At 36.8% G+C, this 24,063-nt stretch overlaps 1 protein-coding gene across 4 annotated transcripts in view; it reads right to left on the bottom strand.

The window, feature by feature from the left end:
• The window catches only part of UBR1 (ubiquitin protein ligase E3 component n-recognin 1), a 60,910-nt gene extending 38,153 nt beyond the window's left edge, over positions 1-22,757 (bottom strand). For 2 of the 4 annotated variants that reach the window (XM_027641802.1, XM_027641804.1), the window contains exons 1-12: positions 22,625-22,757; positions 14,036-14,292; positions 11,973-12,051; positions 11,316-11,426; positions 7,490-7,620; positions 6,748-6,886; positions 5,105-5,167; positions 4,668-4,791; positions 2,672-2,779; positions 2,134-2,222; positions 1,225-1,323; positions 390-547 (exon numbers count right to left, since the gene is read on the bottom strand). In XM_027641802.1, the coding sequence (XP_027497603.1) occupies positions 390-547; positions 1,225-1,323; positions 2,134-2,222; positions 2,672-2,779; positions 4,668-4,791; positions 5,105-5,167; positions 6,748-6,886; positions 7,490-7,620; positions 11,316-11,426; positions 11,973-12,051; positions 14,036-14,292; positions 22,625-22,705 (1,439 nt within the window). In that variant the 5' untranslated portion in view covers positions 22,706-22,757. Of the gene's footprint in view, positions 1-389; positions 548-1,224; positions 1,324-2,133; positions 2,223-2,671; positions 2,780-4,667; positions 4,792-5,104; positions 5,168-6,747; positions 6,890-7,489; positions 7,621-11,315; positions 11,427-11,972; positions 12,052-14,035; positions 14,293-22,624 lie in introns of all 4 variants that reach the window. The other 2 variants (XM_027641803.1, XM_027641801.1) reach the window with 2 other exon arrangements.
• Positions 22,758-24,063: the final 1,306 nt, after the last annotated feature.

Here is a 24,063-nt window from a genome sequence, read left to right as displayed (position 1 = left end):
TTTGAGGTGGCTTGCTTTTACATTAGTCAATTTATTAGACTAATTTGGTACCTGTATGAGTAGAAAATCCTATGCAGATAAGAATTATACAGCTTTCTCAGAATGACAATGAATAGGAGCCGAATTTCCCATACTTAGATATATTTTATTTATTAATGCGTTATATGCAATTGTATCAGTGAAAATCAAAATATGTCTTTATAGAATAAAATGTTGGTATTTTAAGTTTTCACTGAAAAAAAAACCCATTAAAATTTCACGTGTGTTTTTAAGGGATTTGGTTTGGGGTTTGGTTTTAAAGCAGTTTTATCATCAGTTTCTGAATTGAAACCCCTCATCCTACTACCAGTTTTCTTAGAATTGCTCTAGTTTCTCAGCTTTACACTTACCTGAGGTCATATATTACTGCATATACCCGATTCAGTTTGTCCTGACTGTAGCCTTGGAAGTTGAACTTGTCATTTTTGTCTAGGTACTCTGGAAGCACTTCTAGGAGTGTCTCTGTAATGGTGGTGATTACATTTTGCTCTTCAATAAGATGTCGGGCCTGCAAGAAGAAAATGAAAATTTTTTCTTCCTACTAGTTTGTTGAAGAGAATTGGCAAAATATTTTTTCCTTTGAATTCAGTCTTTCTGATTAGAAATTATTTTAAGCATTTGCAAAGAGTCCAAGATAAAAAAACCTCAGTATTTATTATGTAGGAATATAGCTGCTATTGACTTTGTATGTTTGTTCAACTCTGACAGCAACTATATATAATGGATATGTTTTTTTTTCTTGAAAGATCATGTAGGAAAGAACTTTTACATTAGTATTTCAGGCAAGAAACACATAACCTTTAAAACCTACAGGTATATTTCCACATGCACAGAGGATTTAACATATTTCACCCCCACAAAAAGACATTTAACCATTTTCTACCCCCTTGCCCCATTTTTAAGATTACATAAGAAGGTAAATGTGAATAGTAAATAAATACAGAGAGTTAATGCAGACTTTGATGTGCCTAAAACTTATACTTATTTGCATTCCCTCTGTAATGAATTTTCATATCATCTCAAGCTCCTGCTTTCATACTGGCCTGTAACAAATCTCAAAATCATTCATATTCAAACTCAGCAATGCATAAAGACTCTCTGCCAAGAACAACAGTCTGCAAAGGTGGTACTGCTAGCAATTCTCAAACTTGTTTTGCATTTCTTGCAGAGACAGGCTGTACATACCAGAGTGGGTACAGTGAACATCTGAACTGAGAGTGCTGTCACAGAGAGAACTCTGTCGTGATCATCACTAATGTATTCCTTTTGCAATGCCTTGTAATACTAGAAAAAGATAATATTAGGGACATTAAACGAATGTTAATAAAAATGCTTACTTTTTTATTTACAAAAATTACAGCTCAGTGTCCTTCTTCCTACCTAAGAGAAGCAGTTCAGACTACAGAAACAGTACAATGTCCTCAATGCACCAAAGCAATTCAGTATAGGTCCCACTGTCTTAATACTGAAGATAAGCACAAATTCAATTGATTTGTCAGACTGGAACCAAAATTTTTTTTCTCCTACAACCAATATTCCCCAAGAAAAGATATTTAATATCTGAAAAAAAAAAATCCATATAGACATTAACTTATTATAAAACAAATCTTTCTCCTGCAGTGAGCTGCATGGATAGTTATTCAACAGCTGTCTATAAAAGACATGTAAAATGAGTAATGCAAGTCTTTGTTTGCTTTGTTTCAGTCCAGAGAAAACCATACCATGTCAATAGTCCTTATCAGAATTAAAAGGTCTCACCTTAAAAGAAAAAACACTTCGTCTTACATTTTGTATATTTATAAACTATTGTATCTAATTTTCAAAAAGAAAGGTCAGTTTCAGTTCCAGTTCATCTGCTGTGTCAAAAAATACATGGAATACTAACAGCATTCAAATAGTATATGTACCTACATGATTCTAAGGAACAAACCAGTGACATGGGAATTAATTAATTGCATTCTATGAATGCTGAGCTAGTTATTAAAGCTCTGCTTGTTGAAAATTCATTATTTATAATGAAACAATTTTCAGTTTGGGGGGAAATTTTACAAAGCTAGTACAAGTTCATAGTATAAAAACTAAATAACCATTTACCTTCACAAATTCCACGGCAAAAAGTTTTTTGTATTCCATTTCCATGAAAAAACTACTGAAGATAAGCTCATGGAGAACCTTCCTTGCCCCTGCAAAAAGCCAATACAGTGCACGTCACTTTGTCATACTAAAATGCAGTTTTTTGTGGAAAAAAGGAACCAATTACTAAACTATAATTAAAAATCATTACAAGTCTTGAAATGGTTACAAAGTATATGAGGAAAGTTATTATTTTTTTCTGGTTTTGACATTTATCAGTACGCATTTAAAACACTGAGTAAGCACCAAGTTACTCAAAGGCTATATCTTGTGAAAAGATTTTTCAAAATACATAAAGCAGGAAAAATTGAGGGGGCAAATATATAGCTCAAATATCAATTAGCTCAGCTGTAAAAATAAAGGTTGTATAGAAACCATAATACAAAAAACTATGAAGAAATGTAATTCTACCTGTTTAGCACTTACTTTTATCCATTTGTTACACACACGTGAAAAATTAATTTGCCTCTTCAGTTTAGAGAAACATGGATACACAAACCTTTATGAAGTTTTGCATCCCATAGCATCAACTTGCTTATAAAGCATGGCTTTTCAGATCCAGCTTCTTCTTTGAGACATATTTGACAAAAGATCTGGCGAAAGTCACCTATAGGGAGAAAACTATTCATTTGTACAAGAATGGTTTGATAATTAAATTATATGGCCCAAGAAAACGAGAACTACAGAATTCTGTTCTTTAAAAGAAGAAAAAAAGAAGGCACTTCAGTATGAACTATTTTTAACAATGTTTTTTCTCGATGAATATACTCCCGCATACCCTTTCCTTTACTAATTTCTTCCAAATATTCTTATCTGACTAATTTAATAAATCCTGTGATGCATAAGAGTATTTTAAAATTAAAATCGTTTAGACAGCTTTGCAAAGCAGATCCATAAGAAGAATTCACTATGTCTGCACAGAAATGCACAGGCTAGGCAACTCTAGGCTGGTCCCTGCCTTGGGCCTTGAAAGTCAGTCTTTTGTAGAAATTCAGAAATTATTTTACATTTTCTTGCACCTATCACTAAATACAGTACTTGTTGAAGCAGTTTTGGGGATCAAAATTTGCAGTCACCTGTGCATTATTAACATTCAGAAATGAAGCCTTATATTACTAATTTGAACACGAGAAGTGTCATGAATCAAGTTCTTGACAACCTGGAAATAAACATTATAAAATGTTCCTGATCCATATTCTACCACATCCATATTCTATCCTGTTTTCCAGTAAAAATGGGAAAAGAACAGGAACTACCAGATCACAAAAAAGTTCCAGCTGAGTACAGAACCTCAGGCCCTTAAAGCCTCTATGGATATAATCCTGAACAACAAGAACAGGAATGCTGTTCTTAAAAACTCTTTTAAGTCTTTGTACTTAAAAACTCTCTTAAAAACATACTGAAGTGTCCATTGACCTACAACAATTTCCTAACCCTAAATGCTACACTCAATATGGGACACTCTTTTTAAGTTTTAGTTTAACTCATAAGTTAAAAAGGTAATGCTTAAAATCATAAAGTTTTGGGGATTTGCTGGAGCATTGGACACCAACTTGCCTATAATCACACAGAGCTGTCAGTTGCCATTTTAGATAATGTCATGAAATTGAAAATATAAAAAACTATCCAGGAAGAAAGCTGTGGGTAAAAAAATCAAACTTTCACTAGAAACTTTGAAACAAACCACATAGTCAAAAACTTGTACTGATTAAAAGGACTGAGGAACTCAGACCAGCAAGAAAATACCAACGGTGAAAAAACCCGCAAATTTGAAAAGAACAGAAAGCTAAAATTTGTAAGCTACTGTAAAGAATTACAAAAAAAGCACAATTCTGATCTATGTATTTCAAGGGAAAGATTGGCAAGTGTTCAGACAAGAAAAAGATAAGAAATTCACTTTATTATCCTTGCAGAAGAGGTTAAAGTCAGATTTATCCTATCGAGGAGGATAAGCAGTGAGTAGAGCTTAATCTATGCATATTTGTACTGTGAAGAGAAATTTTATAACAGTTTTAGTGTGGTAAAACGTAGGTATGAAAAAAACAGTAACAGAAATCAAAAGTACATTGATTCAGAAACCTTCTTTAAAACCATGAGCATCATCAAACACCAGAACAATCTTTGAAAGCTTAAAATAGACTTTCCACTACTACATAATGTTTTCAATTAAGGCTTTACTTTGCTTATTTTACTGACCCTATCTAATTAATCACAGCTATCAAATCTGAAGCAGAAATTAATTCAAGCAGAGGATATATGTTTTCACTGATGGAGATGTTCTGCAGCTTTCCACCAGCACCAGGGATAGCGGCTTTTAAATAACAGGGTGTGTGATGCTGAAATGTTACAGTATTATTTATTTACTACTTAGGAGGAACATGAAAGTATTTTAATTAAGGTAATATCATATACAACATGGCTAAAGATATTTCTGAGAGAATTAGTCATTCAAATACTGCCATGGCATTATTGTAACAAAAACTAGTTACACTTACTTGAATAGCTCATGAGTTTGTTCAGCCAAGAACCAAGGCGCAAAGCAAACTTCTGGTGTGCCATAACATCAGCGTGCAGAACTTCCACGTGAAGTGGTCGTTGAGAAACATTTTCAGAATGCCTCTAGGAGTCAGGTAAATATTAGTACTTTGTAAAATGAAGATAACATTCATTTCATTATTTATCTTCACCACCCAGTATCTCTCCCAACCAAAGAAGGAAAACAGTTTGATGTTTTATTTCTGAAGATATCTATCTATGTATCTATTTATTTATCCAAATGTGGCAGGGTAAATTAAATTTTAAAATGTTCACAGGCAAGTTATAAAACCATGGAAATACTAAGTTAAAGACTTTAAAGCAGACAAATAAGTCTCCACTATTAATACCGATGAGGTTGATTTTTTTTAATGAGAAAAGTATTTTAGGAAGTTACCTTAATTTCTTCTTTTGCTTCCTGACAAGAGGCATAATGTCCTGCCTTAACAGCTCTACGACCCTGTTTAAAAAAATATTGACACCAATATAAAGCAAACCTAAAATGTGACAAGTCTGACCCTTTCTATTATGTTTTTTTTACATAACAGAAAAACAGAGACCAACATCAGTCATGGTGCTATTAGATATCTAGAAGCATATAAAAATTAACATAATTGTCTACAGAAAAAACCTATTTAAATTAACAACAGAACAACAAAGTAAAGTCTAGGTATGTTCATATTATTAGATAAGGAAAATTCATGTATGCATTAAAACAGATGAGAACGATTTCTACATATTACTTTAAATACAAACCATATCAACTTTCTTCCTAGCACACAGTACACTCATCCTGAATTGCTTTTCTACAACCTTTCCTACAATTTCTCACCTCTGAATATGAAATACCAGGGTATATTGTAAACCTGGGTTTAATAGCTCTTTCAATAAAGTCAAGAACATGTCCAGCTTAGACCTCAAATTCCACTCAAAGAAAACAAGAAGTATGTGCTTCCTTAGTAATTTCTCCACATAGCAGAACTTCACACCAGAAGAGAGGAATTAACTCTGTGTTGTGGAACTGCTAAAATTAAAATGCTATAACTTAGTCCTGTACTGTAGCAGGCACTTAGTAAAATGAACAGCCTGATAAATTCTTGATCCAAAACTTAAGACTTAAATCAAAAGGAATTTTCATAAGGGAAACCTTTGAAAGTTATTCTATAAACATGCATGTATATACATTTCTTTACAAAACCTGCAACTACAGAACAAGACTTGTAATTACGTAAGACGGACCCTGCTAACTAAATACAACTAAATTTTCATTTCTTGACAAAGAGAAACAAACAGAAAACAGTTTTTACAGATTAAAAAAAGATTCTGATATTAGTAAGATGTTTTATATGTAAATATACAACAAATATATATACAGCTTTAGACAAAGTCTCTCCATATGCAAACTTCTTTTTATACTTCCGTGAGGTAAAAAAATACGGTTACAATTCAGATAATTCGAACACTGGTCGTGCTTTTTTCCCCACCCCACTGGAAAAAAAGTTCACATTACTAGTATAAAGTCTTTACATGGGATATTAATTCAAAAAATGAAGCAGTAAAATTGTCGGGTTCCCCCACATTGCTTCATGGATTCTTCCTCATTTTATTTCCTTTTTTTGAAAATGTTAAAAGTTCAAATTAACTCTGAGACAGAAAAAGTAGTAACTCTTGCAAAATGTAAGGTACATTTCTGATTAAATGTACCTGAATATGTGTATTTCTGACTTGTATATTTTTCAGAGAAATCCTACAAAAAAAAGATTAAGAAAAGATGTTAAATATGAAAGGAGCAACTTGAGATAAATCAGCTCTTCCCTTTCTCAAGAAACTGGTTTTTTGTCTTGAAAAAAAACAAAACTAATATGGTTTAAAAAAATCAAAACTTTCTTAAAGCAGGCACTGATTAATAGTTACTCTGCAATGTGCCTTTCTCTCCTCAAGCTCCAGCAACCACGAAGCAAAGGTTCTATAAACAAGTGACTATAGTGGCAATTCTTAATGATTAAAAGGTGACTTTCTCCCATATCCCAAGGCACTAACCTCTTTATCTATGGCAGTAGTATGCAACTGGGCTTCACCAAGTTCACAGCCAAGTGCCCTTTGCAGGCTGTAGATGACATGGTCATAAGAATGGTGTTCATCATTGAAAAGGACACAGTAGTAGCTGTCTACTTTCTCTCTACTGGGAAAAAGGTAACATATCATCATACAAATAAAAATAAAATTGTAAATAGTGTCCTATCAAATACAAGCAACAGCTTACTCGATAGCTTGAGACGAATATCAAATATAAAAAAAAAAATCTTAGAAGAAAAATCAAGTATGTTCTTCATGACAATGACATGCCTCCTGCCACCATCTATACCAGAAAAAGCCACAAAAGCCATTTACCAAGTACAAAAGAGAAGTTTTTAAGTTATTTGATATTCTCAGCTCTGTTCTGCTCCCTTGTCCCTTAGGACATGCCTCAGCAGTGTCTCCTACTGGCTCCTGGCAGGTCTCTCCACTGCCCTGGCATTTCCTCCCCTGTACACCAAGACCTGCCACTGTACTACAGATCAGGCTGGCTCAGGAGCAGTTCCCTTTGGTGACTGATGGAGCACAGTTACACACTACTTTTCCCATGAAGCATCAAAAGGTTTTCTCCATATAACTCTAGGCCAAAAATACTACAGTGCTCTTTACAGGGATTTCAGTACTAATATGTCAGCACAAGGGTGAGAATATCCCAGGTAAAATTATAATCAAGAGACTGAAGAGAAAGTTGGAAATAGGTCAGTACCTAACTGTGAGCTCCGGAGGCAGTTCCTTTTCTTCTTCCCAGATAAGCATATCTACAATGTATTTTATCACAGAGGGAAACACCCTCCTAGAGTGCTCCATAATTTCTTCATTCAACTGACATTCAGAATTCTGTAAAACATGAGACAATATTAATATGCAAAAGAATTTTAAAAAAAAATTAAAATGGCGTTGATAGAATAACTTATATTTGTTTCAGGAAATTATCCTTTTTATGACTGTCAAGTAAATTACCCTCACCTAATTTCTTCAATTCAAAGTTTTTTTCATCCGAAGGGCTCTCAGTAGTATTCCAACAGTTTCACCTACCTTTTTTTTATGTATCCATGTTTTATCTAGGACTAAATTACAGGAGAAGAATGAAAAAAGCTATAGTGCTAAGCATAATCTAATTGAACCAAGTTGTAAATATACTAATTTTTTCCAGTTTTTCTTAAGAGTTTGGCTTTTTAAGTACTAATGTATGTTAAGAAAAAACAACAAGAGCTGGAAAAAACTCAGAGCTGTGCACAGGTACTCTATAGTAAGACATGCTGCTCTCCTTCAGTCTGTAAAAAAAAAAAAGGGAGAAGAAAAAAAATCAAAGGAAATCACATCAAAGGATTTATAAATTATTAAAAGTGGGGCTTGCACTCATACAAGTAGTGAAAAGTTAAATGATGCAATGCCATCTCCCATGCTATCCATATTAATATAGAAGTCACAGTAAAATGAAATTAAGATACATCTAATGTAAATTGAAAGGGTAAAATTAAAATTGTCTCAGAACTATGTCCAAAAACATGCAATTGTTTAAGCTTCAAGGTAAAGCTTAAAAACCCCAAAATCGTGGAAGAATGAACAAAGTAAGTTCAGGTACCAAAGTTTTAAAATCATTAACAATCTTTTTTTTTTTTAAAAAAGTGCCTGGGAAGTATTATTTCCTTATCTCAGACACAAATATTTAAAGTTTGTTGTTTTTAAATATATATTTAGGCAAAAAGATTTTTATATTTCTGGTATATGGAAGTCATTCATTTGAAATCGATCGGAAATGGATAACTCCTAAAAACCTGGAGTGGGCTTTCTAAAATTATATATTCTCTGCAGTTAAGAGTAATTAAAGGAATACTGGTTAGGATCGTCCAGCAAAAAGTGCTTTTTGTTTGACAAGTATGGAATAAACACTTCTGCACTACCAGAAAACATGCTGGAAAAGAAATATGTAAGACATCTGCATCAAATGTGCTTTGCCACTCATTTCTTTTAATAAGCACTGTATGCTGAGAAAATTCCTACATTATGAATCTCCCTGATTCTCAAAACAGAGAACAAACCATACGGTAATCCCAACATTCACAAGATTCTTTGTCATAAAGAATTCATGATAGACAGGTCTTTTATTAAAAAAGAAAGATGGTCATGCAATGTAATCTTTCAAATAGTTACACATAGTATATATTTATATGGTGATGCATTGCATTACTGTAGTGGTTGTATTTCTACTCTTTTACTAGAAAGTCTGCATATACTGGCTGCATAATAGTTACATATATTGACAACAAAGAACTAATAAGCAACCCTTTACTTCCTCAAATTCAAATAATTGTCTCGTTATATGTTTTCTATCATTCACAACTCTCAGGTAGCACTTAATGTAGGAGTATGTTCCAGTTTATTTGACAGCAGCTGTAAAATATCTTTGGACTTTCACAGCTCCATGACAGAAGCGATGGATCAAACAAATTCACTGCAAGCCAACCAAAGAACTTATCAGAGGCAGAGAAATATTCCTTGAAGAAGCATGGGAGGTTCCCTGTTTCCTTATGATCACAGGTATGATTATAGTTCTCAATTAAGTTGAAAACAGAGAGACACCGTGTTAGCTGCAGTCACTATTGATCCAATCTGTCCTTTAACTTTATCTCCATTGTACACAAATGCCCTGAAGAGTATTCTGAGTAGCTTATTTTCATCCAAACAAACAAAATGCCGAGGAGCCCTGAACACAGTTTCCCCTCAAGCTTTGTTTAAACTTGGTTTTGAAAAAAAGCCCACAAAATTTGGACAGCATGATTTTAAACAAGAGTGAAACAGCTTTTTTGGTAAAATTGCTAAAGGTTTCAGTGTTTTTCTTAACATTTGTTTTTTATTTCATTACTATGAAAAAGCTGTTCTAAAGGAAAGGGAAGTAAAAAGCAGAGTATGCTGTCATAGAGGCCAATACCAGATCCATGAGATCAAAATCTATACCTTGCAGAGAAACATGTTCCTCTGCAGGAAGTAAAAAGGACTCTGGTCAGAGTTGTTGTAACCCAAAAGTAATGTTGTTCTCACAAGTCAAGTGCTGAAACAACTGTTAGAAGAACTCACGCAGACCTAAATTTTAAAGGCAGGAGATACAATCTCTTTTGTTTAGAATCTCTTTGTTATATTTCTTGAGATGCGCTTCATAGGTCCATGTTCACCCAGCTATCTGTGTGATTTCTTTTTGTGAGCCATCCCAAAAGTTGAAATCCATAATGAATGCAAGCTACTGTCTGTAAGACAAACTGGTGACTTGAGGAAAAAGTAGTATCACTTATCTAGGAGTAATGGAGATTTTTCATCTGGAAACACTTAGTTCTCAAGTGGAAAAACAGTTAATTCTCAACTGAGACATGAACATTTTGTGTTAATACTGCTAAATTCTCTTTGTGATATGATACAGACCTCTCTGCACTCAGCTAGAAATCTGATACTGAGCACCTTGTAGCATAAATTTTCCACAGTATCTAAAGGTGGTATTTGAAGCCAGTAGATGCGAGTTCTCTGCCTTCTTGTACATCTTTGTCAACACTACCAGCAATCTATCACTCAGAAAAAAATCCTATTTTCCTTCAGAACACCAGGTACTACTGCATGGCAAAACAGACTTTACTGAAGTAGAAGCAGGTGAGCTTTGCAGCAACAAGCTCCAAGTGATAAAGAGATGACCCCTTCATGAAGCTTCGACTATTTTTATCTTTGAAATCCATTAATTATCATGGGTTTTTTGAAGGATGAACAAGTGAAGGAAATCTTTGTCTCATTTTTCAGTAAATCCAGAGCTCTTTATTCATTTTCTATCTGACTTTTTTGCCAGATCATAAATAACAGCAGTTTTGCAACAAAACCATGAGGAGTTAAGGGTCTATTTGCAATGAAAATGCTAAGGTTTTTTGTCCTTATTATCTCAGACTGTACCACTCTGAAAAAACACAATTTTACCTGAAGCAAGTGATAAGCCTACATTCTCTTTAAGAATTCCTTATATGACAGCACATTTCTCATTAAAATGCTGCTTTATGAGGTACGATAAGTATGAGACACCCCAGCATAAGAGGTTAGTTTCAACACACAGAAACTTATTTTAGTCATAGTGACAGATCACACATCAGAAGTAACTGACAAAAACAATTGTTCAGTAACCTAAAAAAGAGAAAATATTATTAAAATCAAGTACTACATCTAAACATTTACTAACCAATGGTAAACCAATTATTTGCAAGTAAGAACTGAGTAACAAACATAACAAAGAAAGGAGTAAGTGACTGCAATTTTAATTCCAAATGAAAGACTGAAATGCACAAGACAGGGTGATGAAATTGTCTCTGAACAAACAGGAAAAAAAAAATCAAAGGATGTCAATATATATGTTTGATTCCAAACATCTTGACCAAAGAAATCCCGATTCAGCTTGACTGAACCTGCTACATAAATTATACAATACACATATAGGAATAAGCACTTTTAAAATAAAAAAGGCAATATTTACAACATTTTTTAACTTTAAGCAATATTCTTACTTCTTTTGGAGAACTTGATGATCCAAGCTCGTGCTTAGTACACAGTGGTCCAGCCTTCCACGCCTCTGTATCTCCACAGTCACAAAAACCACCTCCAGTGGAGCTATGCATCTGTAAAAACCATGTATTTCAGTCAAGAAATATGCACATAAAATGCAAGAAAAATAATGTGCATTTCTATTTTTTAAGTCAAACACAAGTATAAATACCTATTGAAAAAATAGAAGAGATGCTGCATAACCAACAGACTTACCACAACATCTTGCTTTTTTTAGATAAAAGGAGACTTATCAGAGGAGCAGCGGGGTAAACCTTAAACTTTGAGCAGAAAATAAAGGAGGAAATATAGTTGCTGCTACAAAAAGGTATGCAAGTCTTAAATAAATTTAACTAGAAAGTAGGTCAAAAAGCCTATGAGAGAATAACAATGTATGAATTCATAAACACTCTTTATCCTTTGGTTCTTCAATCAGAAAGTTGCTGTTCTTAAAAGAGGCTTTACATAGCTAGAAAGACGAGAGATTAAGTAATTCATAAATCCCAGAATTTCTTTTTTTTAACAATAATATTACTAATTGTTTATATACACTTTATTATATCCTAAAAAAAACTTCTCTAAAGCTACAAGTATCATTTCTTAAAATAATATTTTCCTACCTTGTACCGATGATTCTTGTGAATGCTGTTCTGGAAGCAGTCAATACAGAGCACACAAGTTGGATCAACTGCGCAGTCTCTGCAACAAAAATGATAACTGTAACTGGAAAACCTAAAACAAACACATGGAATTTTCATGCACAAAAGAAAATGCTGCTCTGAAAAAAAAAAATTGAGATTAACAATACTTCAAATTATAAAAACATTGGCTACTCCATGTCTTGTTAGGTTTGAACTATGTATTCAAACCCGTTATATCAAATTCCATCAAAATCATGCTCATTTTCCACTTTTGTAACTTGCTGCTAACTTTTTCTGGTTTTGCTAGAAATGAGTACCTATTAAAACCCACGAGGACTCTGAATTAACCTTTATTATTGCTGCCAACATCTGTAGTGATGTAGTGACTTTGCCAATTAAACTTCTGCTAGGCTATGTTTCTAACTTTTAGAACAGTTAGAAATTAAAATTTAAAGAGAATTCTTTATTAAATGAGCCAGGAATATATACTTTGAAATTTAATCTCAACAGTTTCGGTCGTGCACTTAAATACCAGAAAATCTGGAACTACACTCACGGGCAACCTAATTCCATTTTTTTCTGTTCCACATACGTACTTTTTTTTATATTGCATTTTTACTTAAAACATGGTTGCTTTTTTCTTTAAATGCTGTTTCATTCTATGCAAAATGTGGATGACAGGTGCTAAATGACAACATATCAAGGTTTTTTACTTTATACCATTGTTCAACATTTAGTTCAAGCCTCTTTTACAATACAATTAAAATAGTATGGTAATTCTGATTTCAGAAATAACTTCCTTTCAAACCTTCGGATTCTAATAATCATTACAATAATTTAATACTTCAGTTACATTCATTGATTACCATAAATCTACTGAAAGGTGAGTTAAAAGAAAGAAAAATTAAGTTAGAAGTGCCTGCTAGATTGGAATGCCCAATTCATGATGTTTAGAGTTTAATACTTCAGAGTATCTATTATTTTTAGCATAGTAAAAGTCTAAAGCAAATGTATATCTAGCTTCAGTTGCAGTAGTAGAAATGTACAGTACCTTGTATAAATACTACCACATTTTTGCAAGACAGCTAAGAAAAACAGACCTCTTCTGAGATACATAGCTTTGTCTTTTTGCCTGCTATCACACAAGAACTCCACAGAGGCAGGAACAGAATTATTCCTGTTACAGCAGCACTAAACTGCCTCGTCCATCCTTTTCCTTCATACAACTGTCACACTCACTACACACTTCCTAGTACACACAAAAGGACTTCTTCAAAGACTGTTCTCCTTTCATACACAGCACTGACATTCTTAGAAAATGCTGCAGAGTATGTGACTGATTAAAACTTTACAGTATAATTCATAAACATAATGTTTACAGAAAGCTTTCATTCTGACATTTCCTAAATTCTAAGGGCTGGACTTTTTAGCCACAATAATATTTTTCATCCTTAATAATATTCTTTCAGTATTCCTGATTAAATTTTCTAGGCTTTTAAAATAAACTGAAAAAAAGAGAATAAACTACGACAATAGCATCAAACTAATGCTCATGCATTGCCAGCAATATTTACATTCACCACAAAGACTGTTGGTTTTTTAATATAAATGTTTTAATTATACTCATTGTTTATATAATTGTATTAATATGAATTAATAAAGTAAATTCTATCAAATCAGCAAGCTACTACCTTTAATATACTTCAGGATGAGAAAAAAGGTGAAAAAATGACCATTGTCACACAGTTTTTGATTAAGCAAAGGACTGATGACACTCAAAAATGATGGATTCTAGTTTAGACTTTGAAAGAGTGAGTACAGTACCGCACACAGATTTTTATGCCTCTTCTCCCTCACTTCAGGTACAGACCCCATACTCATACCCTACCATCCAATATCTTTAACGAATGGCTTTCAGTACTTTTAGTATCCTTTCCATTTCTTTCCCCATTTTTCTGCCAGAGCCCTCTTTTCATATGCAATTAAATTACTTTGCTGTGTTAACTCACATAGGAACATTTATAACACACCTTCGTTCTTACCTGCAAGAGTATGTTGTCTCCCCTCCTTTGAACACCTTTCCACAGAGCTGGGAGGTTCCACTCTGTTGTAGTTTCTCCAGGAATATATCTGGGTCCTCCCCAAACAAATAACACTCCAGGGGATATAATATTGCTGCCTGGACCATTTCTTCTTGTTTTTCCAGCAAGGGGTCCATTTCAGCTGAATAAATATTTGGCACATGTTTTGCCAAGCACTGTAAAAATGTGCCTTGGAAGTCCAATCTTTCATCACACCACTGCAACAAAAAGTACATAAACATAAACAAATAAATAAATATGAAGAAAAGAGGATTAAGCACTTCTGATGCAGAAGAGACTTCCGAATTCATGGTAGAAGTCAGTTCGGTGAGCAAAAAATTCCAAGAAACCATGGTTTCCCCAAGAATTTCTCTACTATTTTCCTTTTAGTACCCACACAGAAACCTCTGTTCCTTCGAAGTCTTCTGTTAAAACAGTCTAAGGTAAGAGTTGGCAAGTGTTATATTACTGTAGAGCAATCTGTGCACTATTGAATTTCCAACTACGTGCTTCCCAACAGGTCAACCAATACACAAATCTCAACATCTGTTCAGCTGCAAACAAATGGAAAGAACAGCAGCCACAGCTGGAAAAAGTTTGGTATTCGTTCCTCAGCCTGCTTATAGTCACAAAACATGTATCAATTTAGTGGTCTTTGAAAGTCTTGTTGAACTGGTCATCAGAGGTCAATTGCCACTGAGGGAGAAAGAAGCTCAAATGATTATATAAGCTTAAAGTCCTTGGCAAACCAGACAAAAATGTAATTTCATTTTTATAAGACAATTAATAAAAGCACTTGTGTTTTGGCTTGAGGTTCTTAGTCCCCAATTTTACTTGCATCTTCTCTACTTCTCTGAACTGTTCTCTCTGATTGTCCTATTTCTGTCTTTCAAGTCTAAATATTCTTTCTTTCACATTATTCCCATTATTTACAAATAACTTTTGTATTTTCCCCATTGCAAATCAGATAATAAGGCTCCTAAAGACACCATCCTTTCATACACAACCTTGGTTTATGTCCAGAAATCACAGAATATCCTAAGTTGGAAGGGACCCACACGGGACATCAACAGAGGACAACTCCAAGAATGACATCATATGCCTGAGAGAATTGTCCAAATCCTTCTTGAACAGTAGCAGAATTACAGCCAGGACCACTTCACTGGGAAGCCTGTTCCAGTGCCCAGTCACCCTCTGGGAGAAGCATCTTTTTCTAATATCCAACCTAAACCTGCCCTGATACAGCTTTGGGCCATTCCCTCAGGTCCTGTCACTGGTCACCACCAGTGACTGATCTCTCTCAGTGAAGAAATCAGTGCCTGTCCCTCCAATTCCCCTCATGAGGAAGCTGTAGAGTGAGATGAGGTTTCCCCTCTCTCCCTTCTTCTCCTCCTTCAATCACATGTTCCTGCCACATTCATCTTTTTTAAGATGAGGATAATCCTCAAACTTCATGAAAGAGGAAGAAAAAGGGAGACAGGAGGAGCTGCAAAGCTATGTTACTCGAGTGTAAAGAGTTCTGTCAGGAGACACAGCAACCACTTCGTCCTGATTTGTGCTGTATAAGAAAAGCTGTAATCTGTAAACTTTAATGGCTTTTCAGAAGAAAACTATGAGAGAAGCAGTACCTCACAATACCACTTGAGAATGAATCATTAGGTGAGAGTCTCGTCTTGCATGGGAAACATGTCCTCATCTGTGCAATCAGACTACTATTTCCTCCCATGTGTAAGCATACAGAGGTCCTCCCAAAAGTGAATTCCAACCAAACACATAGGTTTCTTGTACATTTAAAAGGACAGTTAGTAGGTTTTTTAAAAACCCTTTAAATAATTATCATGCCAAAAGGTCGGAGGATGAGGAATTATATTTCCCCACACATACTTCTATAAAATACATAAAATATCCGTCATTGATATAGCAAATATATCCATAGCTAATTTTGTCTTTCACAAACACATTCATTTATGAATACTACAAATAATAACATGAATGAGAGCTAAGGAAGTATATAAGGAAAAAGAGAAAAAAGTTAACAAACTCTCTCAATTCACTTTTCATCTGCAGACCAAGCATCAAATGAGATTTCTTGCCACTATGACAGACTTTCTTTATCATTGCAGAGTTTTATTATGTACATTAATTCAGTAGCCACTGCTTCCATGACAAATTTTGATTTACCTTCTAAGTACAGTTCCCTTTGAATTTTAAAGTCTTTTCAAACTAACAGCTTTCATTAGGCAATACTATAAAAAGTAGCTCTACTTTAACTACACTGATTGACAAGTTGATCTTTTAGTGCACAAGCAACTGCGTACATTTCAAGACTGTATTTTTAGATCTATACATTAATCTAATCAGTGAAAAGAATGAATGTTAGTATTTATAAACATTAAATAACAAATCATGAAGGAATAGACACTACCAGTAACACAAACTAAAACCTGCACCTGGTCCAATATTCCAGTTAAACGGAGGAATAAAAAAGCTTAGTTTTGTATAACACAAATCTGTCAACCATGAGATGAAAATACCAGTTGCCTGTCATAACAGCAAGTAGATGCAGCATTTTAGAAGTAAATACTTAAAATGCTGGGGAAATACCGATTTCAAGCAGGTGCCATTCAACATAAATACCAAATGCAAAAGGTTGCTTTACTTTAATGCACAGAGCACTTGTTACTAGTGAAACAGAGATTAGCAGGACAACAGATCTCAGAAAACTTTTATTCTGATATTGTCTAAGCAACTGAGGAAACATAAAAGACATTTTAAAAGGACAAATACAAGTTCTTTTATAAGTATGCAGAATACTTAAAATTTCTTTAGAAAGGAACCTTCAAAACATTCTTAAACTAACACTTTCATATTAGGTTCTGCTTTTAAAATTTTAGTTCAATTTTTCCTTCTCATTATTTGGTTTAAAATCATCAGTTTTCTAATGCACTGAAAATAAGATCCAACTATAGTACAGAACACCAAGGCATTATTTTTAGTAAAAATAACAAGGAAACAAGGCAATTTGTTTCAGCCTCAAAGACATATATTCCCCAAAGAAAAGCCTTCAAAAATAAGTACTAGAAATTAATTAGCATATTTCTTCTTCCCTGTTTTAAATCAAACTGAACTTTTTTTTCGGGAACATAAATTCTACCATCTCTAAAAGGGCATGGTTCAGGGAGTTAAAATGGAAACTTGCTCACTTGTTTTATCACATTCATAATGTGTTTCACATTCTCCAACGAAGTATAGCCAATGTTTTCGAAGAGAATCTAAGCTTTAAAAATGATTGTTTAGAACTCAAACACAAAATTTCTGGTTTCTGACACATCAGTCCCATAGCTTCTTTATACAACATAGCTAAAAAACCAAACCATAATACCAAACTTTGGTCTGCTCTGGATATCAGTAGTTACACTGAAAGAAGCAAGTTTGGTTTCAAAAGTTATTTTCTCTTGCCACAACATGGCTAACACTCAAGACTGTCTAACATTGTCCTAACAAAACATCAACTTTAACCTGAAGACAAAAAAAACGCTGTTTGATCTCTATATTCATTCAAACTTTGGCCTCTGTGACAAAGCAGAGTTGCCAACTCACGTTAAAAGATGCTTTAATGATGCGGGTGTTTGCCTACGGGGAATAAGACTCAAAACCAGCACAGACTACTAAAGCTTTGTCTACAGCAGAATCTACCTCAATTCCACTAGTCACCAATGAATTCCAGCTTCACTGAACCAGAGCAAATCAGTGACCACCCAGAGAAGGACAAGTAACCACCAGCACCATCTGTTACCATTTCAGCTGCTGGACAGTTAACACTAATGCCTGCAGCATGGTAAACAGACCCAAACTGCAAAACCTCTTGGAAACTGCAGGTCCCACGTCACTTCTAAATCAGATATCTCCAATATCACCCGAGTGCAGCTGCAGTTCCTGAGGGTAAGCACCTGAATGCAAACAGGTGCCCAAGGAGCCTACTGGAGTTAAACCACAGTCTGTAGTTCTCTCTGCCATGTTATAGGCACCTCGATTGTACCTCCCTACCAAATGGACACTCCAACCTAAACATGCTACAAAATTAGCAGGATGCTACTAAGTAGGTACAAAATGCAAAACATAGCCAGAAATGCCAGAACTAATTTCCAGGTCTTTGAGATATCTAATCACCTCTCATGTTCCAATTTTTTTGGTCAAACCTGCATGTGGTAGATAGCAATGTACAACTAACAACAGAGAAAACAGGAATTCAGTATCACATAGTAAAGCAAAACAGCAGACAAAATACATATTTTGGGGAAAAAGTTATTCTCCCTATAAAAACAGCAAAATCATCATCTTTGTAGAGTTATTTGTAATATTCTGTGAGACAAAATTGGAACTTTTTCTTTAAGTTCTGACTATGACTATTCATTTACAGATCATTTTTTGTTTCTAGAGAAACAAAGGAAAGAAATACTTTGATTCTTAACTTGTTTGAGCCTTAACATCCATGCTGTGGTCTCCTACCCTTAGAGGAACAAGGTATCTATGAAATATCTTAGCACCAGGTTGCACTTCCAAATATGCACCTACAGTGAATATTTACAAAGAAGTAATTCATTAATACATGGGGAGGACGACGACGACAGAAAACAACAACAGTAGGTTTTTTAATTAATTTCTGTGTACTCAAACTCATCTTACAACCACCTAACATCCCAATTACCATTAATTTTACAATCCACTGTAAACATAGTCTAATTCTGCAGCGGATGAATGCGTAACAAAATTAAGGTGACTCTATCCATATTTAGCACTCACTCAGCATCTCTCAAACACTCCCTTATACATCAAATCTAACCAGTTTATCCCTAACTTTCCTAACGCTCTGGCATTTAGAAGACACTGAAAGTCACATGCTACCTGGAACATTCACTTGCAGCTACCTTCTCCTGGAGCCACATACCTCTCACAACCATAATAGTATTGCAGCACCATACTTTAGGCACTTTATGCAGACTTGAGCAAAGATAACAAATACCTTTACAATCACAGTTCACCCCTGCACTACCAAAAGCCACAAACATTCCCAAGCAGTATGAGTAAACACGAAAGTGACAAGGAAGAAAAAACCACAGCGCTGCTCGATGCCATAACGAAGATTGCTAAATATATAGGGATGCAAATAGCACCTATCCAGTTACCTGTTGCAACTCTCATGGGCTCCACACAACTGTACAGCTTACACTGTTCTGCTAATGCGCTGCACTTTCTAAATACAGTGGTTTTGACTAAATGCATTTCAGGGCTTAATTACAATAAAGGATATGCTGGTTTACCTAAAGGTGAGATTTTAAACAAATTTAGCTCAACAAAGTGATGTAAAATTATATAGATGTCATCCTGTCTGAGCAGGTTGATTCAGTTTAGGAAAGTTTAGATTTAAAACTGGAAGTCACTGCAATTCCAACTCAGATGCCTGGCTCAAATTTCATTAAATTCAAGAAATAATCTGCTCATGAACATGAATATCCCCTCCACATTACTACTTGATTACAACACATTTACAGTAGCAAGACTCCCCATATGCATTTTCTCAACTATATAATAGCATTGAACAACCCAAAAGATCTGAAATACTTCAGAATACACAAGCGTCTGTGCTTGTAAAACAAGTGTTTTACTTCCCAAAACTGAAATTCAAAATCTTCCTGCCTTTAAAGGAAATGTCCCGATAATAAAGCTTTTCTGTTCTTGTACACCACTACCCCACTTACATCTTATCTTTTGTTTAGGAGTATTGAATGATAGCAAAACATGGGACTTTCAAAAAACAAAATCCCTTTTCTTCACAAATATTACTAAGATACACCTATATAAAAATTTGAAGATTTAGTATAAATTAAAATCTTTGAAATAGTTTAGTATCTAAGCCCTGCTCATATATTCCAGCTAGAAGCCATCAAAGCAGGCAGGAGTCAAACTGGAATTTGTTTAGAATACAGATGGACAAACAACAGAAGGGCTGGATTCAGCCTGCAAAGCAGGGTTTTTGTTAGGCCACCAGCAATGCCTGCTAGCCAACTACTAGAAAAGCCAAGTCCAGCCCATCAGTCAGACAAAAAACTGTGGATCCTGTTGGGAGAGGAAAGCAAGTAAACTTAAGTTTGGTAGACAGGGTGCATTACCAGGTCAGTGCCCAAATTCAGTCCACTCTCAGGATAACCCAGGAAGCAATACAGCCACCATGGAGAAGTAGGGGGCAGAAACAAGACCTGACTTAACTAATGCAGTGAAACACCAACTCAAGTATTTCCAACTACTGTCATCCAACCCGAAGAGCAGAAGTCAAGGGCAGAGAATAAACCCCAGAGCTGGGCTGGATTCAGAAGAGTTTATTACCTGAGTCATCACCATCCACTCCAGAATCAGGCTGGCTCCTGCAGAATCATTCAGGTAATCCTGTATCATCATGTGCCCAGTGCTCTGGGAAGGTTTGCAGCCAGATGGTTGCAGCCAGATGTAGTGCTGCACTACAACCAACAGCACACAAACAAGGAGAGCAAGAGACAGTCTGAACAGGCTGACACTGAGACCAATTTGACAAGTTCAGTAAGGTCGAAGCTCACTCTATTCAGCCAGTTTTCTGCTTCACACTCTCTCAAATTGCCAATTATAGCACCACAGCAAAAGGACATTTCAGAGCAGTTGTGCACAGTGAAAGCACTAGTCAGTCGGGATATGTTAGTTCCACTTAACTAGTACCATCTTTAGTACAGCAGTAAATTGGGTGTACTGCTTCCAGATTACAGCCGTCTCTGGCATCACTATAGCCAGGTTTGCAATCTAACATCACGAATGCTGTCAGACACAACCTAAGTACATATCCTAGGCTCCTCTTCTCCCTCAATACACCCTCACTCCGTACTCCCTGTCAAAATTCCTGCAGTTTGCTCAGATATACAGCAGACAACACAGTCTGGGTGGCCAACCACCTCTCCTGGAATAATGGTAATTCCGGCCCACAGGCTCTCAGTTGGCTGAAACCACATAAAAACTAAGACACCTTAGTGGAGCAACATCATCTTTGAGCAGCTGGGGATCTCTTCAACATCTGAGTTTTTCACAATACCACAACTACCAGTTTTATGCATTGCTTGGGCTAACTCAGTCTCTCACGTCCCCAGATAACAAAAGGCTGATTTCTTTGCTTTGCTACTGATTGCAACTATCGCCCTCAGTACCACTCTGACTCTATGTACATGGCTGTCAAGCTTAAGAAATCACCTGACTCAGGTTGCAATTTTTGACACTATAACACAATCAAGCTGCATTTTTCCTAGTTTAAAACTGAAACATTTCTAATACAGAATAAAACCCCATACATAGGCCTGTTATGGCCACAGAAATATACTTAAGGATGCAGTCTGTGATGACTGGGCCGTTTCTAATGATATGCATATACCTTTATAATTCTGAAGAAAAGTGCAACAAATAATGGCTGCCACATGCAAGACAAGTTCCATCAGTAAACACCTTCCTACTTTTATTAATGCTGTGTAGCATCATGCAAAAAGCAGCTATTCTACAGGCTTGCCAGTGTTCAACTTTAAAACATTTGCAGTCAAGAATTTCAAAACTATAATGTGTGTGCAGACTGTTAAAGAAAAATGGAACATAAAATACAAGGTTGCTGATACACATCCGACTTTTTTTCTTAAATTCATAGTCTTCAGTTTTAAACTCGTCTATCAAAAGTGTTTTGAATATAGTAATCACTATACAAGGTTGTGAAGCAAAGCACAGAAGGCATGTCACTAGACAGGGTCAACATCAAATTCTGTTCAATAATGGCATATAAAATCCACAGATGAACAAAATAATTTACAGAGAAAAAAAAAAGAGGGTTATTTCTGTTCAGCAAATAAACAACTGTCTTCATCTACATCTTTTCTAAACAATACTATTTGCTGCTCTGTTCACATTCTGCAAAACCGTAATTTGTTATTCGGTCTTTTTTGTTCCATAGTAAAGTCACCTTTAATTAAAAAAGGTAAAGGCAGGACCAGGATAAAAGATGCACATATACACCACAACGCTTTAAGAACGCAGGAGAGTTTCTGAAGGTTTCTAAACTTTGATCTCACTTAATTACGTAGAGGTCAAGTAAGACACAGGGGGTGTGAGATGCTGCTTCCCTCTGGGCCGCCTGACAGCAGCTCTCTGGGCCCGGGGCAGGGCTGGTTCTCCTCTCCCAGGGCAGACCCGGCGGCCGCCAGAGCCGCAGCCAGCGGAGGCCCCGGGACCGGGTGCGGCCCCCACCAGCCGGCGGCGAGACCGGGGGGCAGCGGGCCGCCCGCTCCGGACCCACCGCCCCGGCCGGTGCCGCCGCCCGCTGGCTACGGCGGGTGCACAGGGGCGCGTCCCGACCCTCCGCGGCGCCGCTCGGCAGCTCCGGAGAGCCAGCCCTGCTCGCCCGAGCGCCGGGGCGGCAGCGCGGGCAGGGCACAGGCTGCCCCCGAGCGCGGGCAGGGGGAACCGCGGCGCCGCGCCGGGCTGCAGCCTCACCATAGCTCGCTCCGGGGCCTGCGCGGAGGCCCGGCCGCCCGCCGCTCCTGCTCCGGGACCTCCGTCGGCTCCGTCCGCCATTTTGAGAGCGAGGGACGCGGCCGGCGGCGCCGTCACGGCCCGGAAGGAGCCGCCGCCGTCACCGGGCGCTGCCCCCGCAGCCCAGGGCCCGCCCCGTGCGCAGCCGCCGCGGCGTTCCGGCAGCGCCTCCTGCCTCCTGCTGCCCGCCGGGGCACAGCGCGTCCCCGGGGTCCGTTGGGACGGTCGCCACCGAAGCTCGTGTTGGTCCTTCGTGCAGAGTTACATGGATGGAGCTCCTCTGCGGGCACTTAAAACTGCACCGCGTGGGTGTTCACTAAGCGCCCTGCCATTACAGATTCAGAGAATCGATTAGATTGGAAAAGACCTCTAAGATAATCAAGTCCAACCTATGACCGAGCACTACCATGTCAATTAGACCACGGCCGCAAATGCCGCATCCAGTCTTTCCTAAAACACCCCCATCCTAAAACACCCCCAGGGACAGTGACTCCACCACCTCTGGGCATTCCAATGTCAAATCACCCTCTCTATGAAGAAACTCTAACTAATATCCAGCCTAAACCTCCCCTGGCACAGCTTATGTCCTCTCATCCTATACTTAGTTGCCTGGGAGAAGAGGCCGACCCCCGCCTGGCTAGCAAGATAATAGCATAAGTAATTTCATATACACGGGTGCAGAGTCTCACCACTTCCACAGACTTGGCTCCCATATGTCTCCCGTATGGGCTAAGCAAAGGCAAAATTTTACAAACTAGGTACAAGTATAGGATGCAACAGTAGCTTTAAACAAAGGCCTGTCTCCAAGATTAAAATCTTCCTCCACACCTCCTTCCTACAGCATAACTGTTCTGGGTACTTCACATTTGCTACTTTTGCAGAAGATTAAGGCATTCAGGAACTCGACTGATATATGACAGACCTGGCCTAAGCGCTGCTGGAAGTTTTCCGGATTGTTGCAGTCTAATTGCACAGTTCCCTGTGTTTGTACCTTCTTAAGGCTGGGCAAATAGGCAAGCAGCCATAGCATTGGACCTTGGGGGCATAAATATCCACCTATCCACCTATCGAATGCCTGATATCTCTATCAGGAAGACTACCTCCTTCAGTTGTAGTCTTCCTGTTTCAATCCTTCAAGCAGCTTTTCCATGTTCTTCAGTTGTCAGTACACATGGGATAAAGTTTACAGGTGACTTTTTCAGTATATTCAATGATTTTTCTCACTGCATCTGGCATCAGGTACTCTTCTCTTATATCTTCAGAACATCTGAATGTAGCTTTTCTGTCATAGCTACCACTCATCTTCATTTTAAGAAGTCCTGCAGACTTCTTTACATTATTGAAATCTGTCACTTAAAATCACTGTGTAGATATTATCACTGAGAGAGGATTAGGTATGA

Source organism: Corapipo altera, unplaced genomic scaffold, assembly GCF_003945725.1.
Source record: "Corapipo altera isolate COAL_440 unplaced genomic scaffold, ASM394572v1 23b, whole genome shotgun sequence".
Lineage (NCBI taxonomy): Eukaryota > Metazoa > Chordata > Aves > Passeriformes > Pipridae > Corapipo > Corapipo altera.
Note: the sequence above shows the minus strand (reverse complement) of the source record. Positions and strands in the feature narration are given on the sequence as shown.